This window comes from Diachasmimorpha longicaudata, chromosome 2 (genome assembly GCF_034640455.1).
Source record: "Diachasmimorpha longicaudata isolate KC_UGA_2023 chromosome 2, iyDiaLong2, whole genome shotgun sequence".
NCBI lineage: Eukaryota > Metazoa > Arthropoda > Insecta > Hymenoptera > Braconidae > Diachasmimorpha > Diachasmimorpha longicaudata.
In genome coordinates, this window is record NC_087226.1 from 6,461,818 (window position 1) to 6,484,108 (window position 22,291).

General features: G+C 40.0%; 3 protein-coding genes and 1 long non-coding RNA gene across 14 annotated transcripts; 2 read left to right on the plus strand and 2 right to left on the minus strand.

Moving 5' to 3' along the window:
- Positions 1–693: 693 nt before the first annotated feature.
- On the plus strand, positions 694–12,201 carry LOC135173177 (uncharacterized). Of its 5 annotated transcripts, XM_064139895.1 has the most exons (8): positions 1,243–1,451; positions 1,738–1,829; positions 1,894–2,578; positions 2,901–3,689; positions 4,117–4,367; positions 4,597–11,038; positions 11,201–11,346; positions 11,497–12,201. In XM_064139895.1, the coding sequence occupies exons 3-8, from the start codon at positions 1,976–1,978 to the stop codon at positions 11,513–11,515; spliced, it is 8,250 nt and encodes a 2,749-aa protein (XP_063995965.1). In that variant the 5' UTR covers positions 1,243–1,451; positions 1,738–1,829; positions 1,894–1,975; the 3' UTR covers positions 11,516–12,201. The 5 variants fall into 5 exon arrangements, with proteins under 5 accessions (XP_063995960.1, XP_063995962.1, XP_063995965.1 ...); XM_064139890.1 differs by lacking the exons at positions 1,243–1,451; positions 1,738–1,829 and adding an exon at positions 694–875 and having other exon boundaries at positions 1,880–2,578; XM_064139892.1 differs by lacking the exons at positions 1,243–1,451; positions 1,738–1,829 and adding an exon at positions 924–1,236 and having other exon boundaries at positions 1,880–2,578.
- LOC135173180 (uncharacterized) lies at positions 12,061–12,966 on the minus strand. The gene is made up of 2 exons (XR_010301271.1): positions 12,829–12,966; positions 12,061–12,604 (listed from the first exon to the last, which is right to left on the minus strand). It is a non-coding gene; the product is annotated as an uncharacterized LOC135173180 (long non-coding RNA).
- Positions 12,348–17,285, plus strand: LOC135173179 (probable E3 ubiquitin-protein ligase makorin-1). Of its 6 annotated transcripts, XM_064139900.1 has the most exons (7): positions 12,462–12,598; positions 12,690–12,762; positions 13,589–13,676; positions 13,900–14,599; positions 15,432–15,754; positions 16,003–16,153; positions 16,596–17,285. In XM_064139900.1, exons 3-7 carry the CDS (start codon positions 13,627–13,629, stop codon positions 16,725–16,727), a joined length of 1,356 nt encoding a protein of 451 aa, XP_063995970.1. In that variant the 5' UTR covers positions 12,462–12,598; positions 12,690–12,762; positions 13,589–13,626; the 3' UTR covers positions 16,728–17,285. The 6 variants fall into 6 exon arrangements, 5 of the variants coding, with proteins under 5 accessions (XP_063995972.1, XP_063995970.1, XP_063995969.1 ...); XM_064139902.1 differs by lacking the exon at positions 12,690–12,762 and having other exon boundaries at positions 12,348–12,598; XR_010301270.1 differs by lacking the exons at positions 12,462–12,598; positions 12,690–12,762 and adding an exon at positions 16,320–16,481 and having other exon boundaries at positions 12,924–13,676; positions 16,596–16,735.
- On the minus strand, positions 17,236–21,328 carry LOC135173178 (uncharacterized). Of its 2 annotated transcripts, none has more exons than XM_064139897.1 (6): positions 21,143–21,328; positions 20,815–20,998; positions 20,507–20,659; positions 20,081–20,379; positions 17,898–19,786; positions 17,236–17,727 (listed from the first exon to the last, which is right to left on the minus strand). In XM_064139897.1, the coding sequence occupies exons 3-6, from the start codon at positions 20,508–20,510 to the stop codon at positions 17,652–17,654; spliced, it is 2,268 nt and encodes a 755-aa protein (XP_063995967.1). In that variant the 5' UTR covers positions 20,511–20,659; positions 20,815–20,998; positions 21,143–21,328; the 3' UTR covers positions 17,236–17,651. The 2 variants fall into 2 exon arrangements, with proteins under 2 accessions (XP_063995967.1, XP_063995966.1); XM_064139896.1 differs by having other exon boundaries at positions 20,807–20,998.
- Positions 21,329–22,291: the final 963 nt, after the last annotated feature.

Genomic DNA, 22,291 nt, shown 5'->3' on the forward strand with positions numbered 1-22,291 from the left:
CAAATGTCGGCCCACTGTCGGCCACTCCTCATCTCCTGCTAGGATCTATCGTAATTACCGACTTACCGACAGCTACGTTCATCGTCGTAATTCATACACCACCGCTACGAAACGTTGGGGTTGAAGTCGTCCCTTAAGCGCCAGCAATTTCCCCTATAATATCTGGTTTGTAGTAGGTTTGGATCCGTTTATACTGAACCTAAATTATTCCCTTATTTTCTCATTTATTTTTAAATAAATAATGTACATAGTGACCTTTATGTGCGACGGACGGAACCCGCTTGCCTACCGGATATTTGTCAGTCCCGAGCTCTGTGTGCGACGAGCAGAACCCTCATTTTAACATAGTATTTATAAGTGGAGACCTCTGTGTTCGCTATTTTCGCACAAAGGATCGACTCATGTAGAGGCTCATACGCCTGTTAGTAGTGACCCCCGCGGTGGGAGGCACCACCGTCGATTTTGGCGAATTACAGCAACACAAACATTCGTACATAATCGAAAGGTAATTTCTTGTCGCAAAAAAAATTACCTCCATTATCTGTACTAGGCCTGTACCCATCTGTACTGAGCTTAAAATGTTAAGAGATCAGTCAATATCGGCGCAAACTCTAGTGAGAAAAAGGGTAGCCATAGGGACCCTACGCAGCTAGTGCGGAGCTAAGCGACACCACTGAGCGTTTCACCCCCCTAATCATGACTGCGTTAGTCAATCTGGAAATCCACAACTTCTAATACTTTCCCTGCAACTCAATTCCAACGAATAAATAGTGTTATAAATGAATTTAATTCTGCAACTCATCGTAGAATATTGGTAAAACAATAGATACTGTGATTGTATATAAACAGATTGGACAGTGTTCTTGAAGTGATGCGTAAGTCAAAGAAAAAACATAAATTGCTGGTATAAAATGTTGAAAAAAAAAAGAAATAATGTAATCAGCGATTAAAATCGTCATTTATTCAGTCAGTCTAATAATGAGGAAGGGACAATTAATTGATACGGATGGGCATTATATTGTGATTAGTGGTGATACACCTCGAGTACTTGACGGTTGACGCCATTTTAATTCGTGCCCCATTTGAGGCTTGAAAAAAAAAAGGCATCTTCGAAGGCAAGGGGCCAACACTCTTTTGACAATTATCTATGTGTGCGTGTATGGACAATCGCCATAGCCTCGTAACGTCGTATCACAAGTTGGCGTCGTGCGTCAAAATGTCCGGATATTGAGTGAGGTTGACGAAAATTCTATTCGATACATTTGATTAAGATATTTATAAAATTTGAACTCAGGGTTTTTGCGGCGTATGGTCGCCCTGTGGATGCATCGTTCCGTGTCATTGTGGAGATTGTGTTGTTCGGAGAAGGGGGAAAGATTCTGTTAGAGGCCGGTGGGCATCGATTACTTTTGATATTCTTGCGGGCTACAGCGTTATTTTGTTGATTAAAAGTAAGTTTGGGGAAAGTTTATTACAAGAATGAGATTCTGGGGTGAGAATTTTTGGAAAGGGCGGTGAGGATAAGCTTTATTGAGGTTGGACCAGGTACGTTGGGACTCAATGTGGGCTTCGATGGTTGGGGAACATTATCAGCTAGGCAGAGTCTAAAATTTCAATGAGAAATTCCATTAGTTGAACGAGAGAACGTACAAATTGTTTTTTCATTCGAAACTTCAATAAATTCTGATTTAATTTCGTCACTGGAATAAATTGTTTAATATTGATGTTGTTGGTTAGGGGAAGCTTCGACAGAACACATGCTCTGTAGGAAATTGAATTATGGGACAATAAACGGATCCATTTTTTTTCGAAATACTGATAAAATACGAGTAAATGTTGTAACTGTGGGATGATTCACATTGTAATAATTATTTTACAGATTCCTCTTTACAGTGCGAGCATTGAACGCCTGCGGCCTTTGATGAAAACTAATTGACATTCTGAAGCAGGACGCGGGAGTCGAGTTGATATTAAAATGTCGAGTGACAGTGAGGATCTGTCACGGCCATCGAAGAAACGTCGACACGTTATCGAGGACAGCGAGAGCAGCGATGATTCAGTGGTAGCCAAGAATCATCGTAAACGTCGAATTTTTAAAGTTGTTAGTGATGTTGACAGTAGTGAAGATGACAGTGATGTGCCGAGGCCAGCAAGGAGAAGAAATGGTGCAACTAAGATCATCGTCAGTGAGGATGACTCGAGCAGCGACAGTGATGCTGGATCATTGCAGTTGGAGAGTGACGAGGCTTGGGAGTCGGACTGGCAAAGCCCAGATTCATCAGACGACGATGAAGTTTTGCCCAGAAAATCCAGAGGCCAGCCTAAGAAACTTAAGGCGTCCCCCTTATTCTCACCACTGAAGCAAAATGGTTCAGACTCTGAACAAAGTGATGGGCAAACGGAAAAATGTCCAATATGTCTCCTACCATTTAAGAAACAACAAGTGGCAACGCCAGCCACGTGTGATCATTGTTTCTGTTTATTGTGCCTGACTGAATGGAGTAAAAACGTCAATACCTGTCCCGTTGATCGTCAGCCATTTACCTTCATCAATGTCAGATTCCATCGTCATGGCAAAGTACGTAATTTTTGGCTTTTTTCATTGCCAAATGATAACGGAGGAATCGTAAAATTTTGTCAAATTATTTCCTAATATCTTGGACATAAAGGCCTCTACAAAGGCATTTATTCTGTTTTTCATTGCTGATAATCTTCATAAGATAAGGTCGAAAATTCAGCCCTTAAAATAGGTGTTAAAAAATCAAAGAAGACAACAGAGTTGTTTATTTATAAATGACAAAATTGTATAATGAATTTCTCGAATCCTCAAAGTACTGTTGACAAAAATGATCAATTTTTCGCCTACTAGCCCATGTAAATTCTCAATTCCCATTTTTCAGATCGTCCAGAAAATTCCCGTAGAACCTAAAAATGCAACGGAAGAGCACATCCAAGAAGACCCAACATTCTGTGAAGTTTGTCAAGAATGTGATCGTGAAGATCGTATGTTGCTTTGTGACGGTTGTGACCTTGGCTTCCACCTCGAATGTTTGAATCCTCCAATGGATCGAGTGCCAATGGAGGAGTGGTATTGTCCTACCTGTACCGAGATCAATCCAAACCTCGCTGAATCCGTTGAAATGGACATGGATGAATTACCAGATCTGATGGCTGAGGCTCGTTGCCTTGGCACCACCTACGGTCGAACACGTTCAGGCGTTCCTCAAAATTTTTCTCATTCCCCAATGCACACCCCAGGACCATCACACCGACGAATAATTCCACGAACACGTCAGACAGAACGAGTTAGAGCCAATATTCGCGCTGATCGCCGTAGACAAGAAAACACTCGTAACTTCGATCCTGATCAGCCCTCAACATCATCTGGCATTGAATCTACCTATGACAGCAACAGTCGCAATGATCTAATTGCGTCTATCATTCAACGTGTGAGTGCTGGGATATCTAGAAATGGACGGGGCAAAGTCCAGAGTAAATCAACAGCTAAGAAACCTCGAAAAAGGAAAGCAACTAGAACGACTTCATCAAGAAGTGGAAATACCGAGCTTCGTGAAGTTCGTATTCGTGAGGTTAATGAGGCCGGTGAGGAGAAGGAAATTGTGACTTATGTCAAAATCGAGACATCCTCAACCAAGAGGAAGGCCAAGCGTACTAAAAGAACGCGCAAGGTACTGATTTCATCGTAATTACATTAAAATTTAACTCCACTTATAATACATAGTGCATAATCAATGCGGAAGCACATTTTCATTAATTCATTCACATATTAATACCAAGTATACTTTTTGTTTATTTTTTTCTATCTTATCTTACTTTATTAAAACCATTTTCTCCCTCAATTTATGTTCAAATCTTTTCAGTACCAACTATTGTAATAATTTGGGTGTAATGAGAAGGCAATGACAAACAAATTCATAGTGACTATCCTGTCTCAAAATAATCAAGAATATCAAATAAATAAAAATAAGACACATTGAGATACAATGAATTTGGCATTGGAATTTGCATTTTTAACTGTTCTCTAATTGAAATTACTTCAAAATAAAATGAAAATATTAGAAAAGCAAAAAATAAAATTTGTCTTTTTCATTCTAGAAGTTAAAACGTAAAACAACAAAACGACGTGCATTATCCTCCCTATATGGTAAGGGTGTTAAAAAAAGACTTGCTATAACATTGGGAATGGTTAAGGGAAGGGCCAAAGTACCGAGTGTCGCTGAACCAGTCATTAATAATCAGGGAACAGTGAGGAGCGCAGTTGAGCTAACAAATTCGAGATTTCGAGCTGGAATATCACAAGTTAGCTTGTTTGGAAATAATTTGGGGCTTGATTACAGCCCACCTGGGTAAGAATTCACTTCTTTAGATCAAACGGAAAGAAAATCTAAGCTTTATCTCGAGAACGAATTACTTTAGAAGGATTTATCATCGATATTTCCTCCTAAGTTACGTCAGTATTGAGATAATTCAACAATTTTCGCAATTCAGTAACTTCGTATCCATGAAAATTAAAACCATGTCCCGCTAGATTTTCTAAAAAAATGAAAATCACTAAGAAAAGATCATTATAAACAGGTCTGATGACGAAACGATGCTCGACTCACCCAGCTTGACCCTTGGCTCAATAGTAGGAATTCGACGTCGAAATGTGTCGATCTCGTCGACGCGAAGACGACTAGCTCTCAAGGGAATGCTTCTAGAGCCCCAAGCGCAACCTCCAACTCACCATCAACTGCAGTCCCCTATGGATCTCCTGGACAGCATAATGGGTAGCCAAAAGTTGTGGCACTCCAAGTCCAACCAGATTACTCTTAAAGCCAATGGGACTCTTCTTCTGCCATTTGATCTTGATAAAAAGCCAGATAAAGATGAAAATTACAATAACAATTCCAACAAAGACCTCAATAAACGCTTGGACGATAATTCTGATACGATAATACACAAGACAATTGGACAACCATTGGATCTCTCCAGTATAAGCTCAGAAGATGTCACCCAGGCCCCAATGTACAATGGTTCCCGAGGAGGTGGCGGTCCAAGGGGTGGGGGAGCTGGTGGAGGTGGCAGAGGAAATAATTACCATGGAGGAAGAGACTCCTACTCATATTCGGGTGGCAGACAGCATTATAACTCTAGAGGCAGTGGAATGCCTTCACATGGTGGCTTTGGTCATCGTGAACGTGGACAATCCCCAATGACTGATTTCTCTTCGAATTTTGATAATCGCATGAATCACAATTTCAACTCATCTTTTCGCTTTCGTAATTCATCAAATTTTCGGAATGATAATAGACCACGTATGCCTATGATGCCAAATATGCCAAGACCTCCGAATCACATGTTCAGAGGACCGGGTGATAGTATGATTCCAATATATCCAGCACAAACGAGTTACCCACCATCGTTGCTATCACAACCACCACCACCACCGCCGCCGCCACCTTCTACTGGGTATCCAGTGCCTGTTGTACCTCCTGATAATTATTCAGGGAATATGGAGCAAGAAAAAACAAATGTTCCTGTTGAATCATCATCCTCAGTGTTATCTTCGTCATCCTCGTCTGCAAGTAAGATTGATAAAATTGATGATGCAGCTGTAGTTGATCCTGTAGAATCATCAGTTATTGAAGGTGGAGCTGAGACACAAGGGAACGAGGAAGATTGTGATATCTACGCCGATATTGAATCTAGAGATGACAATAATAAAAATCTCGGGAATAATGAACCGTCGGATTTTGGGAGTAGAGAGGACAATGATGACCAATCGAATGGTGCTGGTTGTACAACTTCCATCCTCCTGCCACCTCCGGAGCCACCCTCTGAATTGCTCCTGGATTTCGAGGAGGAAAACCTAAAGAATGACAGTTACGAAACAAATAGCAGAGGATCAGACAACGAAGACCTGGTGATTGACGATACTCATAAAGAGCCAGAACGAGAAGTTAAAGAAGTTGAGAAGCATGCGAAAGCTGAGGCAGACCAGCCACAATATTACGATAAGTACGATCCCTTTCAAGAGCCTGAGTCAGACGAGGAGTCGCAGGCTGACTGTCCCAACTTCTCTATTTATTCTTCTGAAACAATGGATGTTGCAAGACGAGCTGAGGAACAGTTATCGCAGGAGATTGACATTGGTCCACTCGAACCGCCACCACTGCCACCAGAGATTCCTGATGATGATACTGGTATCTACAATTTGCACGATGATTCAGAAGAGCCAGTAGCTCCACCTCAGGAAAGATCCACTGAGAGAGTGGAAACACCAGATATCCCTGAACCCCCACCAAGCTTCGATCCCTACGTTGAATCACTCAGAAAAGAACGACAACAACTGAGTAAAATTCCGTCTAAGAAAATTTCTACGGATTCTAGGGGCAAGATTACCTTTAAAATTGGAAATAAAAGCAAAGTAATGAATAAATTGAGTACTTTGTATGATGAAATTGACGATAACCTACAAACTATGATCGAGCAAGAGAAAGAACATGAGGCTTCAGTAACTGAAGTTCACACTTCTGTGACAGAAAATGATCGAAGCGAAGAGATTCCCTCCTCTACGAAAAAATTGGAGGAACCAATTGAAAAGGAGCCTGAGGAGTCTCCCAAACAGCAACCAGATAAACATAAAGAGAAAGTCAGTGATGAGGATGATGACGAACAAATGGAAGAACAGTCGGTTGAAAAAATTTGTGATAAGTCTGAGGACGAGGATCGAGTGACAAGTCAGCCAATTGATAATGACGAAGATGTTGAGAAACTGAATGATTCGATATCAACTGAAGATAGTGATCGTGGTGGGACTCCTCCAATTGTACATACCGAAGCTAAAAACAATTTTGATAATTGTGTGGTTAGTGAGAGCAGTGATGTAATTAATGAGGACGAGAGCTTTTTGAGTCAAGACTTTCAGCTCGAAAAGGACGAGAACGTTCATAAAGATGTTGACATGGAAAGGAGTGAGGAAGATAAGAATTTGTCGAACGAAATGAAGTCTTCGGTTGACGAGAACATGGATGTTTGGTACTCAGACGGTGCTTATACACCTTGCAAGGATGAGAATCCAATCACCGAAAAGGACACGACAAAGCCACAATTTGAAAGTGAATTAGAACCGATAACTCCACCGCCTAAAGACCACAACAGTGATGATTTAGATGGTTGTAAAACACCAATCGGTTACGCAGGACTAGGGACAGAAGCTATTTCGGAGAATGACGAACCAATCACCTTTGAGGACGATTCGGCAGCAGTATTATCCCCCTCGGCTGCCAAGGACAAGGAACTTGAGGAGGGTGAAATTACCATGGACGAGATAAAGTCCGCCAAAAAGAAGAGAATAACGTATGATTCCGATAAAGAAAGTGAACGGGAGGGAAAAAAGCAAAAAGATCGGCGGGATAAATCTAGCAGTAATAAAGAGACTGACAAGAACAAGGAGAACACTTCCGATAATAATCAAGTAGCCTGGAAGAAGCTATCGAAGAGCACGAAAGAGCGTCAGTACCGGGAAAAGATGAAGCGTCAATCATCGTCGAAGGACCGTCATCGTGATCGTAATCGTAATAGAGATCGTAATCGAGATCGCGAGAGGAATCGAGACTACGACAAAGAGAAGGACAAAAATGGAAAGAGGAGAAAATCGAAAGAACGTACCGCCACGACTCCAAGTGCTAAAGATATGGCGAGGAAGAAGGAGAAGCGGAAAGAACTTCCCAGATATGATGTGAGGAAAATTGTGGCCGATAAGCCAGCACGACCGAAAAAGGACGAATACGGAAGGGACATACGGACTGCCCTCTCACGCAGCAAATCCAGAGGACGAAGTGTCACACGTAGAAAGAGTCACTCTTACTCACCAGCGAGAAGATCGTGGCCCAGGCGCTTATCCCGTTCATGGTCAAATCATAGAAGAAGATCCTTGTCAAGAGACTCAAGAGCATCCTCACGATACTCTAGATCTCGATCTCGTTCAGTTCGACGCTCACGATCACGTCCTCACTCTCGTTCGCGTTCACGATCACGATCGCGATCGCACTCACGTCCCCGTTCCTACACACGCTCTCGCTCACGACGAAAATCACCGCTTACAAATACCAGGAGACGATCATTATCGAGAAAACGATCGAGATCTCTGTCCCTTCGTCGTAAACGTTCACTATCTAATCAGCGAACACGAAAGAATCATCCAAAACGATTGCCCATAAGAAAACGCAAATCGAGATCGAGATCGAGGAGAAAGGAAAAAGTTAAAAAATACAAGTCAAGGAGTCGATCGAGACGGCGCAAACGTTCGTGGAGCAAAAGTCCAGAGCCGGTTGTTCGGAGGGAGAAGGAGAAGAAAAGATTGAAGCGAAAAATTGTTGTTGGAAAATCGAAATCAAGGGGGAGATCGCCAACAAGAAATTGGGATAGTGTGAATCTTCCTCGATCCCTTGATCGTGGTTATTCAATGAGGAGTTCGGGAATCACAGCTCCGATGACATTACTGCCAGGGGAAATACTTCAAACGAGCCAGATGAATCATACAGTGACACAAAATCAGACAACATGGAGTGGAGCTCAATGGACGCCATCGTGGTCTCGATCAAAGACGAAATCAAGGTCGAGATCTAGATCGAGATCTAATGGTCCTGGTCTGGAGCCAGTGCCTCCCAAAAATCTCACAGTTATACTAACGAACAAAGAAGCCATCAAGAAGAAGAAAAGGGAGAGACGATTGAAGGAAGGAAAAAAACGAAGGGATGATCCTGATAGAATCAAAAAGAGAGACAAACGTAATCGCACTCCACCTCCTTCTAAGGAAGTATTTGCCAGTGGTGATAATATTTTAGTCAGTGTATGTTTCAATAACGAGAATCTAAACGATAATACTGACAAACCCCCGATGTCTGTGCCTAATGGTGACAGTATAAGTAGTCAACTTGCTGATACAATAGCCTTACTCACCAGTAAAAAACGAAAACGCAAGAATTATCGAGAGGTAGGAATTGCACCGATTGGAGCATTGTCAAAAGAACCACTGTCCAAAAAACCAAAGAAGGATAAACCCAAAGAGAAACGGGGAAAATCCCCAGAGCCTAAACTTCGTAATCGACGTGAAAAGAAGAAGAAATCGAAGGCTGCGGAAATTGCAGCGACCAAGAAGCCCGTTGCTGTTATTGATTTAGATCAGTCACCCTTCCGAGAACAAACACCTTCGCCTAAAGATATTATAGTTCTCAGTGATGATGATGACGATAATGACTTGAATCATCAGCAGCATCAACAGTTACAACAACTCCAGAATGCAATTTCTCCCGCAATTTTACATCAGCAACAGCAGAAATCATTGGACAATCGACACGATGAGCAAACACAGCAGCAAGAAAGTCAAAATGATAATTTAGCATTGCAGAGAGATGAATTTGTCGGCCCAAAAACACCACCAGAACCTCAAATAAAATTCTCTATAAACAAACAATCTAGTAACTTAAGACCAAGTATGATGAATCCACTTTTGGATGAAGAAGAGGATGAAGATGTAGACAATGAGGATGGTGATAATGATGGTGACGATGAGGAGGATGATGATGATGATGATAACACAAATGTTCAACATCCAAAAAGCAACGACGATAAAGACAGAAATGCTGCTAACAAATCAGGGAAGAGTGACACTAAATTAATAAATGATCTGGCAGCAGAATTATTGAATTCGAATGAACAATCACGTGAAAATGAACACACGGGAACCAATGATGGTGATATTATCACCGTTGCTGATAGTAACGAAGACGAATTAGATGATCTAGAAACTTTAGAGTTATTAGATATGAACGAGAGGAGTCATGGTTTATCTCAACAGAATGCCAATGATAATCAAGGAGAAATTGATAGTATGAAGCACGATCGTACGGAGGAGAGAAGGAATCAGGATGAGCTTGATATGAGATTGAAAATTGGCCCCAATACACCACCTGAGCCACCCTCATCACCACCAACATCGCCCGACGCTTACGATCCCTTTGATCCAACAAAATCTCGTTCTCCAACGCCCACAGCTTCTCAGGAAACCTCAATAGGAATTGATTCAGGCTTGACAGCCAGTGATTCCCTAAAATTATCTGGCTCCCAAGGAAAAGATAACTTTTCCAATGAGAAACGCGAGCCGACAGATAAACCGAAGATCATATCTATGGTGACGATTAAGAGGGCGTCGTCTCCATCAACAGGTGGAAATATCAGTAACCTAGAAAAATCCGAAGATGGAAAGACTAAAGCTAATAGCAGTATTTCCACGAGCATTGGGAATGCTTTCACGACTATCAATCCAGTGTTGGCGACAGTAGCCGCTGCTGTTCAGAGGATTGGAATTCAGAGAAATCTTTCCAATGCACAGGTCAAACAACGAACCAGTGCTGGTAGTAATCAGGTGTCCAATCTCTTCATGAATTCGATAAAGGGAATGTCTTTGAGGGGATCGAAAACCAATACTGTAGCCAATAAACAAAATGGAAATGAAGGCACGGAGGGAGCTGATGGAGCTGCCGTTGGACCCATGATAGATACCTCCTCACCGTATTCACCCGGATCGAGCTTGAGTGATGGGTTCTTCGATCCACCACCTCATCATGGACATGGCTCCAGTCCAGCTGGCAATATTTCGGGTAATTTGACGAGTGGCAAGGGGAAAGCTAAAGGTGGAAAGGCTGAGAGTAAAAAAGATGCTTTTGATGCACTCTTTGGAGCTTCTCCGCTTGTTAAGAACAGCAAGGGGCGAGCGAAAAAGACTGCGGAAAAGAGGAAACGAACTACAAATTCGAAAGTCGGCGTGAGGATGGATGAGAATGAACTTCAAATTCTTGATGACCTGCCGAGTTCAGCTGTCGAAATGCAGGTCAAGGATAAGTTCCTGAAGAAGTTGAATAGACAGGAGAGAGTTGTGGAGGAAGTTAAACTTGTCTTGAAACCTCACTACACCAAGAAACATGTGACGAAGGAGGAGTACAAGGATATTATGAGGAAAGCGGTTCCCAAGGTAAGTTGTGTTTTTTTTACTGGGTAAATACATCGTAATTGGTTAAAGCACAGGGGGGTAATGAGCAGCATAATAAAGATCGGAACATATTGTATACTTTAGTATATCACTAAAAGTAAAATAAAGTTAATATTCAATATCTTCTTTCACTTGTGATCACAGATATGTCATAACAAAACTGGCGAGATAAATCCAAAGAAAATCGCGCAGTTGGTTGAGGCATACGTCAGGAAATGTCGAAGTAATAAGAAGAAAGGTACAAACGTCAATCCCTTGGGGAATTCGATGACGAAAAATTTACGACCAACGTAAGTACCCCATGGATACATTTTCTTAAATTCATAACTTGGGAAACTAATTTCCTGTTAAAATGGGGAAGGGGTCTACGCAAATTGATGAGTGCGTTGCATCAGGTTGAATTAAAGAAAATTCATTTGAATATTTTTGTTTTATTTCAGAAAAACTTTGTGGAGTTGATCGCAACGGGAGAACACTTTTTAATAGATTCTCACAGCAATGCGTTTCTATTAAAAATATTAGGAGAATCATCTGAAGGATCTATGATGAATCATCAACGTGGATTATCCGGCAAACCCGCCACACTGTATTCTGTGTAAATATTTCGAGGACGAGTAGATGGGGAAAAATTCAATGGATGCGCAATATTTGTATTTAATTATTTTTTACATTTTTCTTTGCGTTTCTCGTAAGTGAAGTAACTATGAAGAAACAACGGAGAACTAGCGAGAAAATTACGATGGGGCATTTTACAAATTTCTCCCCATTTTATCACGATAATAGACAAAAAAAAATATTATTAGGCTTATGAGGTGAAGCAGTGAGGAGCTACGAAAAATATTAATTTACTGACGTTAACAATGAAAAAGAAAGAAAACGCTCAATCAACAGTTTCTACATAGAATATTTATTAACGAAGTATTGTTCGTTTTCTAGATACAAAATAAATGCCTGTTCAATAATTTTCAAAAAAAAATTCTTTTCCATTATGAGAAAACCAAACGTTTTAAAATTGTTAAATAATAAGTTTCGTGCTATTTTCACTGTTTTAAACCTTATGAAAACTAATACAAATATAAATACTGAATTACGTTTGTCGTTTTCCTTCTGTATAAGAAATGAATAAATTATTGAACGTATAAGAACTTCGTGTTTATTTCATTCGTTTTTGTTTCCGAAAAATAACCACTTATTCAATATTCTCATGATAAACCATGGAAGAATCATTTTAGTATAAAAATGGAGTAGAACAAGTAAAGTTATCACATCGCGTTAACTTCCTGAGTTATAAGGAAGTCGAAGTAGTCACTCCGGAAAATAAATATAAATTTTTTACGACAATTTACACTTCACGACCTTGAGAATTGTTTTACGACGTCTGCATACGTCTCGTGCTAAGCTGATAGTTTTTTGTAAATATCTTGTTCATTAGTTGCATTGGTTTAACAATTTCCAAAGGCATTTCTCATGCCGTTAGCACAAGCATTGCTGTGGAACTTACATTTTACGATATAAGTGTCGAAAAACGGACGATTTGGCAAGGTTCGTCTGTAAAACAATTACATATTCTTGGTTGACACTTGGTAATAACTTGAAATACTAAATTAATTATTTTGATTATAAATTTTGTCAGAATATTTTCTGATAGCTCAGTTCCTTAGAAGAGATATTTCCATATTTGTCCTTGATATGAAGAAAAACTACAGGTATGACTTTCAAATTTGTTTTCTCGGTAGTTTTCAAAATGAAAAACAGATTTCAACATTACCAACCTCCCCAACTAAATTGTTGTAATTCTCATGGAACGAAAGTGCCATTTTTCCAGTAGGTTAGGATTACTTAATTTTCGTAATGTGGAAAGCATCACAAGGTGATTCTACGGGCTCCACCTCAAACATCTCTCAGCATTAGAATCTCCCAAGATTATCGACAAATTTAATCACGTGATTTAAAGAAAAACATTCAGTAGTACAAACCCTACTCCTGTCTCTATATATATACCTGATCTGTTTGAGTTCTGTACGTGTAGTTCGCCCATTGCCCCTCATCATTCGTTCTCAATCACCTCCAAACAATAAACAGCATTCCCTGAGAATAAACGAACAATCATGATCAGAACTTTCAATAGTGCGTGACAGTGCCTAAACTCAATTGAAATTGGACAAGCCATCACAATCAGTGCCAAATTAGTTGTTTGGTTAGTTTTGAATATCGATACCAAGGCGACCTGAGCTACTGCAATGTTTCATCATTGATTTGATGAAAGGAAAATAGAAATAATCCATCATTGTCGTTACATTCGTGATAAAGGCTCAGGACGCTTTCAGTCACTCTCCTTATTGGTTTTTTAACTTTTCTTTTAATTGGTTTTAAACAATGCGCAGGTAGTTTGTCAATAAAAAACATTGAAATCAATTGGGAGAAAAAAATAACTAGTGTGTAGGGAGCTGGTAGATAAATTGTTGGAACAATAAACAAATTGACATGGAGTATTAGTGAAAATAAAAAATTGTCTTTGTGGATATTTCACAGTTTATCAGGATTGTTTTACGACTGTGTAAGTGCGATACATGTGCAAGCAAATGGCCGACAACAACTGGACACGAAACATTGTGTGCCGGTGAGAAATATACAAGATGATATAATTTTTCAGTAATTTATTAATCATAATTAATTTATCTAATGCTTGAATTAATTGAAAGAAATATCCCATATCATTTGATCCACAATCTGAGGAGCTATAATCATTTCATTTCCCAATCACTCTTGAGGGCTCATAATAATCATGATACCAGTGATCACAACAATAACAATATGTTTACATTGTCTCTAATCCCTTTCAGTTACTACAAGAACGGTGCCTGCAGAGAAGAAGAGAATTGCCGTTATCGTCATGCTGATGGCAGGCCAAATTCAGACATAGAGGATAACGTCAGTACGTCAGAAACATCTTCAAAAGCATCAGGAAGTGTTCCATGTCGCTTTTTCAAATGGGGCACTTGCAAATTTGGTAATCGGTGTCGATTCAATCATGTACAATCCAATCGTGATCAGAGAGCAGAGAACGAAGGGAGGACAAATGACATTGACATGGCAACTGCATCATCATCGTCTCAAGGGTCTACCAGCAGTACCAGCAGCACGAATAATGGCTCAACGTCGAGAGCTTGGAAGGAGAGAGATGGAAGCCGCCCGAATGAGAGGAGAGGTGCGGATATTCATACAAAAGAGCGGAGGAATTGCAGACCTGACGAGTGGGTAAATGCACCAGAGTTTGTACCTTCCAGTGGGCTATCAGACTCTGGCAAGTGTGATGAGAGTAAAATATTATCCAATCGACCTCCACCAGCGTCTTATGCCAAAGCTGTCACTAATAATGGAACGACAGAAAATCGTGCCTCGATGCCATTATGCCCCTATGCTGAGGCCAATGGTGTCTGTAAAAGGCTTGATTGCCCGTATCTTCACGGGAAAATTTGTGACTTCTGTGCTAGGGCTGCACTTCATCCCTATAATGAAGAGATTAGTCAGAAACATACTAATGTAAGTATAACGAGCTCATAAATCTATTCATTCGAGATGTATGACCTTTCGGCTTTGAAAATTTCTAAATCCAACACCACTCCATCAGCGTAAAATTGAACGAAAAGTTGGGATAATAACAAAAATTGTGCCATCATACAATCACTTGATTTTGTATGCCCCAGAATACCTATAAATCATTTAGATAGCATCTATAAATCTTTATTCCCATTTATAAATCATTAAAAGAAGGTCAATATCATGTACAACTTCTTAGGGATTAGGCTCGAATCAATTCTGTAGGAAACCACACCACAAACTAAATAATGTATCATGAAGATTTAAAAATGAGTGATTGAATTACATGAATTTAAATTAAGGCATTGAGATACCAGCGTCTGAATTATTCCTGGTTACATGATGGTCAGAAAAGAGACTGTTAGGTCAATGAAAAATCGCTAAGAGACTCTTCTTTTATGAATGAGAAAACTGTCGGAAAAAAATATATTTTTATGATTTTTCTTGGCCTTACGTATTATCAGTGAGTGGAGGAGCGATGAATACCAAGAATTGACCGATTAATTAATGAAAGATTTAAGCACAATTGAGTAATAAGCTCTATTAAGTTTTATCAAAGTAATTGAACATTCAACAAGGTGTAAACAAATAGATTTTTAAGTCTCATCACCCATGAGAAAACTGATATGGTCCAAACTCTGTTGAACGCCAGTATAACGCTCCTGTGTAATTCAGATGACTCGAGATTTCGATCAGAATTCACTGAGGTCTCCTACTTATTCAACTAAAACATGGCAATGATCGAATCGTCTATATTGTATACATTCCATTCCAGGCTTGCATAAAACAACACGAAGCAGATATGGAACTGTCATTTGCCATTCAGCGCAGTCGAGATAAATCTTGTGGCATATGCTTCGAGATTGTCATGGAAAAATCCTCACGGGAGCAACGATTCGGTATACTCTCCAACTGCAATCACTGCTTTTGTTTGATCTGTATACGTAAATGGAGACAGTCAAAGCAGTTTGACAATAGCATAATACGCTCATGTCCAGAGTGTCGTGTTCCTTCTGATTTCGTTTGTCCCAGTATTTACTGGGTCGATACCAAGGAGGAGAAGGAGAAACTCATTGTAGAGTACAAAAGTGCTCTTAGGTATTTACTCTTGCTCTTTCGTATTTATCTAAATATGCCTGTAGCTCTAATGAGGCAGAAATATCTTAATTAACTAGTGATAGATCAGCAATATTCGCAGTTTAATTGCCACATAAAATGAAAATTTTAAATGTTGTTTTTATTACACTCTAAATTCCTTTTATTCATTCACTGCCTTAGTTAGCTGTCGTGTTGCACGTCGACAATGAATATTTTAACGCTTACATAAAATTTACTTTCCTTTTCAGTCAAAGGGATTGCAAGTACTTCAAGAAGGGCCAGGGAAAGTGTCCATTTGGGAATAAATGTTTTTACATGCATACATTACCCGATGGGACCAAGACCGATGTAGGACCACCTGCTCGTCAAGCTTCTAATGGTGACGTTGATATTCTACAGGTAAGATTTTACCTGGGGCATTATAAGTGAAAATAATTGTGTAAGTAAATGGGCTCGATGTTAATTGGACCCATGTGGAGAGTATTCATAAACTCATTCGCCTTAAGTATCACAAGGACAATAAAATAGCTGGAATTGAAGTTTTTTTTACTGAAATATTTCTTAGGAACAGGTACATTAGAGCTATTCTTTTCATCCTGAAAAAGCATTTTTAATCCCGAGGGGTGTTTTGATCATACAATTCCTGTATTGATCGTTTTGAGTTATTTTTCTTCATTGAAAGTATGTTTAGAAACATTTATTGGCCATTCAACTTGCAAAGTGAGAGGTAAAAGTTAAAAAATTGGTTTTTCTTGTAGCTGCTTCGTAAAAAAATTGTTCACGAAAATTCCATCAAGTTTTAATTTCGTACAAATTAATTGATTATTTTTTTTTCGTTTAGCAACTTTTTCTGTGGAATTTTTTGGAAGAAAGGGACAACGGCTGGATCTATGTGGACGATCACGACGAGGTGGTCGTACTCTTCTCAGATTCAGAGGACTCGGATTGGTCACGATTGGGCCCTTATGACTAACTAATTCAATTGTTAACCACGTTTATTACAATTTTTTTTTGTTTATCATTGTGCCTATTTCGTATTGCCTCGAGGAACGTAAAGACACCATTATCAGCATTGGCTATTTTGATGCATATCTCATGAAGAAAAGAAGACCGAAAAGATACTCATTACGTCCGTTCAACCAATCGTACTGTACATTTAAACACGAATATCTTATTAATTCTTTTGCCAGAAATATGAGATCACGAGATAACTAATAATCTGTGATAGAATATAATTGAAGAGTGTGATTGCACCGTATGTTTCTCGTAAATAAAAAAATCGCAGATTCTGCCCTCTCCAGTTCGATCGAAGATTCAATTACAAAATGCATATTTAGTTAAAAAGCCAATTCTCGTTTTCTCTGCTCATAAAGACTCTGAATAATTAGAAAAATTGGAAAAAAATGCATAAAAAGGAAAAAAACAAACATAAATAACGCTGATAAGGGACTATAACGGTAGTTACGCTGAAAAGTCTCGTCCATAATTTTGTTTTAGAATATATTTTGTTATAAAAGAAAAAAAAATACATGTGTATGAGATAATTAAAAAATAATCATAATTATTGGAAGTTTGAAGAAAAAAAAAATGTGATCAGGAAATTAATCGTATGATGGAGAATTATTACATCCCCAAACAATTAGTGATTAATTGCTATAGGCTACATTGTTACTCAACCTACTATCTGCACAGCAAGATGAATTTCCTGTTATTTGAAAATATAAAGACAAGGAGTCTATGAGAAAATAAAGCTTTAGATCTATCCGATGATCAATCAATAAATAATAAAAGCCAAATTACAAAATGTGAAAATACTTGATATCCCAAAAATATATCGTGTATGTCTTAACTAATGTGTCATATTTACAATTGTATTTTTAAGGCCACAAGTTTAGACTTAGACAACTGCAGAGTCTTTTGACGATATTCTGCAGTCTTCAGCATTGGTCCACTCACGATTTCCTTCGTTTTTCCTGAAAGACAAGTCCGAAATCATATTTGTTCTAATTTCTAACCCATTTCTGTAGAATTAAATCGGTCGCAAAATGATTAGTTCTACTGATTGAACAATGATTCAAAATCAATAATCATTTGACGAATTGTTTCTCAATGATTACATTTACTCTTAAATTTCTTAATTTACCTTGAGATTGTGCGTGCCATCATATGATTGTCATAACCCCTTCTCGTAACGTTTGGGACATAAGATCCTGAAGGTACACCTTGATGATGGTCATCCATATTAATAGTATTATTATTAGCAAAGCTCACATTGTTATTATTAACAATTTTATGGCCATTACTAGTCCCCTGTTCCAGTCTCTGATTAGCTTCATTTTTTTTCCGAAATTTTGTTGAGTACTTGTAAAAGTCACTCATCTCGAATGGTTTCGTCACCTCTCGGTAAGGTTGATACTTGTTCGCGTGGTTCGCTGTTTCGGCAGGTATCTCCAGGTCCTTCTCAGTGCTCTGTGAGATCTTCACAGAAATATCATTAAAACAGGGGGATGAAGGGGGCAGAGGCGACGTAGAAGGTATTAATTTTGGAGACGACGAAATGGAGGATGGAGAAGGAGAAGATCTTGGGAAATGTCGTTGAACAGGTACCACCTGCTGATACCCAAGATCCATTGACGTTTCGTACCACTCCTTTTCCTTCTCGTGGTGCTTCTCCATCTGATGCCTCTCTACCTCTCCTGGACCCCTAGTCATCGTGCCAGTACCTGGTAATGCAGAAGCTCCCGACTGCCAGGTCTCAACACTCCCCAATGATTGAGTTCGCAGTAGCATCCTGGCATGTGGTGGCGGAGGAAGGGGTGGAGGTGGAGGTGGGGGAAGTTGTTCCAGACGATGTTGACTGGTCAGATGATGTTCCCTCGTGATTGCCGGTTCTCTCATTATTGTCGTGTGTTTCCTGCGGTCTAAACTACCAAAATTATCCTTGTGCTGGTAGTTGTCGACTGATGGAGTGTACCAGACACCCTCCTCCACACACCAAGTAGAGCTCTCACTGGACTTTCTCCCTCTATTCCTTCGTGTCATTGTTTCAGAGGGATTTTTTCGAGATTGTATGAATTCGTGGTCTGGCTGTCTTTGGTTTTCGATCAGCGGATGGGGAGTGACGTTGTGATTTAAGTGATTGGGTCGAGGTGGGTAACGATACTGTGGAAGGCTCTGAATGCTACCAACATCGGGCGATGTTTTCTCCCTCGATGACACTTGTTCGTGATAAAAACTCTGTTGTGATTTACTCTTGAATTGCTGGTGTTGCTGCTGCGGTTTGTACTGTAGAGAATCGATGTGATGTCGTTGATTAGGATTGTACATGGAGGAATTGTATTTATGGTCAATTAATTTCTTCTGCTGCCAATGATCATTCTGTCGTGTCTCAGCGTCCAGCGCATACATATCAGAAATTTTTCGAGAGCAACGCTCGTCAATTTGATTAGGCTTCATATTACGAAGGGGTATACCTGACGATTCCTCCCAATTGCCATGAGAATACGTTCGAATTCTGTGTTGCTCGTTGTACAAGTAGACGTCTAGATTTTCATTCTGGTCGACTGTGTTGAGAGCTGGGAGAGTCCCGGAGTGCCAATCTGGCTTGATGTAACGCGATCTACTACGATGCCAGTCGTTTATCTGGGTAGCACCTGTTGTTGTCGTTATTTCAGTCTCTTGCCATTTTTTGTCGTTGATTTTTGGCTCCTCTCTGTCGGTAGCCTCTAGGGGAGGCCGGGGTTTTTTTGTCTTGTGATGTTTTGTTGAGCCTTCTTGGTCAACTTCGTCTTCGCCGGGAGATAGGAGCCAGGAGTCGGGTACTGGAGCACTTGATCGAGATAACTGACCGTATCCTTGACGAAGAAAATTCAGACGAGTTTCTAGGTCTTTCAGTCTTTTCTGACTTTGCTGGTAGATCAAACGGTGCTTTCGACGCACTGCTTTGCTTTCAGAGAGATCGTTCACGATTGCATATGCTGCTGTTGCAATGCCTGCTTGTACTTGGCGTTCAAGTTCCAACGCTGATTCTTCCTGGGAGATTGAAACAAACATAATGTTATTTACCTCTCAAAGTACGAAACTCTACGGACTTACTTATTCGTTCTAGGGAGAGAATCCACATTTTTCATTCCAACATTTCTTTATGTAATTACATTTTATACATATGAGGATAGAATGTACTATAGTAATTTCCATTAATAAATTAAGAATCAGTCAGGAATTCAGAACATTGCCTATGTGTGCCTATGTCTAAATTAATTGAATTTTAATTGATGGGGATAAATAGGAGCTAATAATTGATTTCACTGATTTTATTACTCTCACCACTTGATTGGTCTTCAATTTGTTGATAAGATTCTGAGGATAGGTGAACGTTGTTCCCACGCGTTTTCTAAAAATTGGAGGACTCTCCCCAGGATCCAATGGTATCTCAGGAGGCAAAACTCCTGTCAACTCAGCCTCACTGATACACAATTTTTTCAGTTCATTGTTTTTACGTGCAAGTTTCTCCTGAAGAGCTTCGCGTCGCTGTTTGAGCCATTGGAGTCTAGATGCTGGTGAAGTGGTTGGATCGAGTCCAGAAGTGGCCAGAGGCCCTGAAGCTCGTTCACTTTCCGCCATCACTATTCACGATAACATTTATTTTATTGTCTCAGGCGTTCGTGTTTTTCATAAAGTAGCAATTTAGGGATTTATCTATATACTTATCATTTCACAATAGAAATGTATGTCATAATAACAACCACTTACCCATATTAACGCAGGTTTTACTCCGTTTATCTTGTATGATGCACAATCAGCTCCACGAAACTGCATCTCCGTGATGAATCAACAATTGTTGATATGTACAACCATTATTTCCCTCAAATTCACGGGAGATAATTCATTGGATTTGTCCATTTACTAAAGTACAGGGGAGATAATTGAAATAATAACTTAATCAAATCATCAAACTCATCTAACTGATAAGACTGGTAATAAAAAAGATAAAAAAAAAGCTAATCAACAACAACTCCGAGCGACTCTCATATCGTACTATATATTACTCACACCCTCACAGGTAAAGTTACCCCAGCAAGAGTGTGTTTCGTCCGGGAATCGGTTCCACATGCCTGAGCTCGATGGTGTCGCACAATAGCATCCGAAGATATCCGAAAGGTAGTCACTAGTTGGGTTTAGTATATGTTATTCATATGATTATCCTATACATGTACCATCCTATGGATGTAATCCGAGGGTAACCTTGAAACGTAAAATGACAGACATTTCTCAGAATGGCTGATATGACCTAAAAATGACGATGTTGTGGCGGTTGTGTGACGTAGTGTATCTTTAGAGGTAAAATTACCACCATTTTTTACTTCGCGTCATGGGACTTAAACTGACCTTAATATTAGAGGCCCACATATTTGATGAGTCTCCTTCTTTAGGACGGACGCGATTTGCCAAAAAATACCGCAGTCATTTTTCGTCTATTACATATATTAGAGCAAAGAGGATAGACCAAAGTAGAGGCTCAGTTCGGGGGGTTTGACTGACGCCAGTTTCTCCGACATTACCGACACGATTTCACCCCCGAGGAGACGGGGCGCCACGAGTACTACTGACGTGAATAACCCAATGTGAGTGACATAGGAAGAGAGAGGGGGAAAGATATTTCTCTCTCGCTCATTGGCAATTTCATCGAAGTCTTTCAGGGGGGGCAGGGCGGTTCGCGTTTTTCTCGGCTCCTGGGCCTCCTAGAGCGAAATGGGCCCGGATTTGGGCTCATACCGTTTTTCGCCAATATCTTTGGAAATATCATAGCTAGGACAATTTGGCTGGCGCCATTGGATTCGTGAGACGATTTCCGATTTTTCTAGGGGTCCGGGAATTTTCTAAAGTCGATTTTTCTAGTTTTTCGCGTTTTTCTCGGCTCCGGGGCCTCCTAGAGCGAAATGGCCCCGGATTTGGGCTCATACCGTTTTTCGCCCATATCTTTGGAAATATCATAGCTAGGACAATTTGGCTGGCGCCATTGGATTCGTGAGACGATTTCCGATTTTTCTAGGGGTCCGGGAATTTTCTAAAGTCGATTTTTCTAGTTTTTCGCGTTTTTCTCGGCTCCGGGGCCTCCTAGAGCGAAATGGGCCCGGATTTGGGCTCATACCGTTTTTCGCCCATATCTTTGGAAATATCATAGCTAGGACAATTTGGCTGGCGCCATTGGATTCGTGAGACGATTTCCGATTTTTCTAGGGGTCCGGGAATTTTCTAAAGTCGATTTTTCTAGTTTTTCGCGTTTTTCTCGGCTCCGGGGCCTCCTAGAGCGAAATGGGCCCGGATTTGGGCTCATACCGTTTTTCGCCCATATCTTTGGAAATATCATAGCTAGGACAATTTGGCTGGCACCATTGGATTCGTGAGACGATTTCCGATTTTCCTAGGGGTCCGGGAATTTTCTAAAGTCGATTTTTCTAGTTTTTCGCGTTTTTCTCGGCTCCTGGGCCTCCTAGAGCGAAATGGGCCCGGATTTGGGCTCATACCGTTTTTCGC

Coding starts and splice junctions, on each gene's coding strand:
- LOC135173177 (XM_064139890.1), top strand. CDS start 1,976: ATGTCGAGTGACAGTGAGGATCTGTCACGGCCATCGAAGAAACGTCGA. Junction 2,579..2,900: donor GATTCCATCGTCATGGCAAA/GTACGTAATTTT, acceptor CCCATTTTTCAG/ATCGTCCAGAAAATTCCCGT. Junction 3,690..4,116: donor GTACTAAAAGAACGCGCAAG/GTACTGATTTCA, acceptor TTTTCATTCTAG/AAGTTAAAACGTAAAACAAC.
- LOC135173179 (XM_064139902.1), top strand. CDS start 13,627: ATGTGCAAGCAAATGGCCGACAACAACTGGACACGAAACATTGTGTGC. Junction 14,600..15,431: donor TTAGTCAGAAACATACTAAT/GTAAGTATAACG, acceptor ATTCCATTCCAG/GCTTGCATAAAACAACACGA. Junction 15,755..16,002: donor GAGTACAAAAGTGCTCTTAG/GTATTTACTCTT, acceptor TTTCCTTTTCAG/TCAAAGGGATTGCAAGTACT.
- LOC135173178 (XM_064139897.1), bottom strand. Junction 19,787..20,080: donor AATTGAAGACCAATCAAGTG/GTGAGAGTAATA, acceptor TCAATCTCCCAG/GAAGAATCAGCGTTGGAACT. Junction 17,728..17,897: donor ATGGCACGCACAATCTCAAG/GTAAATTAAGAA, acceptor CTTGTCTTTCAG/GAAAAACGAAGGAAATCGTG.